The following is a 1,084-nucleotide window of genomic DNA, read 5'->3' on the forward strand; positions in this document are numbered from 1 at the left end:
GAGCGGGCGGACATGCTCAACCTGCTCATCAAGCTCAAGAACGAGGGCTTCGTGCCGCCGGACGCACACGGCGAGCACGCCGACAAGGGCAACGGGGCGACCAACGGGACTAACGGTAAGTCAGTCAGCCAGCCAGTCAGCCAGCCAGCCAGCCAGTCAGCCAGCCAGTCAGCCAGCCAGCCAGCCAGTCAGTCAGTCAGTCTGTCTGTCTGTCTGTCTGTCTGTCAGTTCGTCTCCGTCAGTCAGTTCGTCTCCGTCAGTCAGTCAGCCAGCCAGTCAGTCCGTCTCCGTCAGTCAGTCAGTCAGTCAGTCACTCAGTCAGTTCCGCCTGTCATTAGCATTGTAGCATTGTATTTTGCACATGGACAGGGTATTTAATTTCGAATCACCCAACCAGCAATCTTCTTTAAGTACGGTAGCCCGGAGAAGCACGCGAACGCTGTAGCCAAAACAAGTTTGCTGTCCGAGGACGTTTTTGACTGAAACTTTTTGCAACATCACGTCAATTTTGTAATTTTCACAGGAGTCTCACAAGAGAGCCGGACGAAGCTCACTCAGAAGGAAATCGCCGCCCAAGTCTTCGTTTTCTTTATTGCGGGCTTCGAGACCACCTCCACCACCACCTCTTTTGCACTCTACGAGCTGGCCAAGCACCCCGACGTTCAAGAGAAGGTCCTCCAGGAAATCGACGCCACCCTCAAGAAGTACAACGGCCAGGTGACATACGAGGCCATCATGGATATGCCGTACATGGAAATGGTTATTCAAGGTGAGAACAGTGTCTCCGCGTGGTGTGGTCATAATGACATTTTTGCGGATCACCCATTGAGTACGTCATCCTTCCGCCACGGAACTGGAATGTTCAGCTTGTCCAAGCTCTCATAGCGCCTTGTATGTAGGCAACATCTTGCCTGCGATGCATGTGTGTACTGCGGGACGGCCTACCCTGAGTCTCGCAGGCGCCTAGCCCCTCGACTTGGCCGATTAAATCTGAGAAAAATGGACGTACTTTCTGCATGATCCCCCGTCTGAAGTTGCGGGTTAAGACGTTGAGACAGTGTGTTTTCACTGACAACATTTAAAA

At 52.8% G+C, this 1,084-nt stretch overlaps 1 protein-coding gene across 1 annotated transcript in view; it reads left to right on the forward strand.

Moving 5' to 3' along the window:
* Positions 1-1,084, forward strand: part of LOC113211653 (cytochrome P450 6A1) — an 8,072-nt gene extending 6,988 nt beyond the window's left edge. The window contains exons 7-8 of the mRNA XM_052275917.1: positions 22-115; positions 524-1,084. Of these exons, the coding sequence (XP_052131877.1) occupies positions 22-115; positions 524-885 (456 nt within the window). The 3' untranslated portion in view covers positions 886-1,084. The remainder of the gene's footprint in view (positions 1-21; positions 116-523) is intronic.

Source organism: Frankliniella occidentalis, unplaced genomic scaffold (genome assembly GCF_000697945.3).
Source record: "Frankliniella occidentalis isolate FOCC.00 unplaced genomic scaffold, Focc_3.1 Scaffold1176, whole genome shotgun sequence".
NCBI classification, from domain to species: domain Eukaryota; kingdom Metazoa; phylum Arthropoda; class Insecta; order Thysanoptera; family Thripidae; genus Frankliniella; species Frankliniella occidentalis.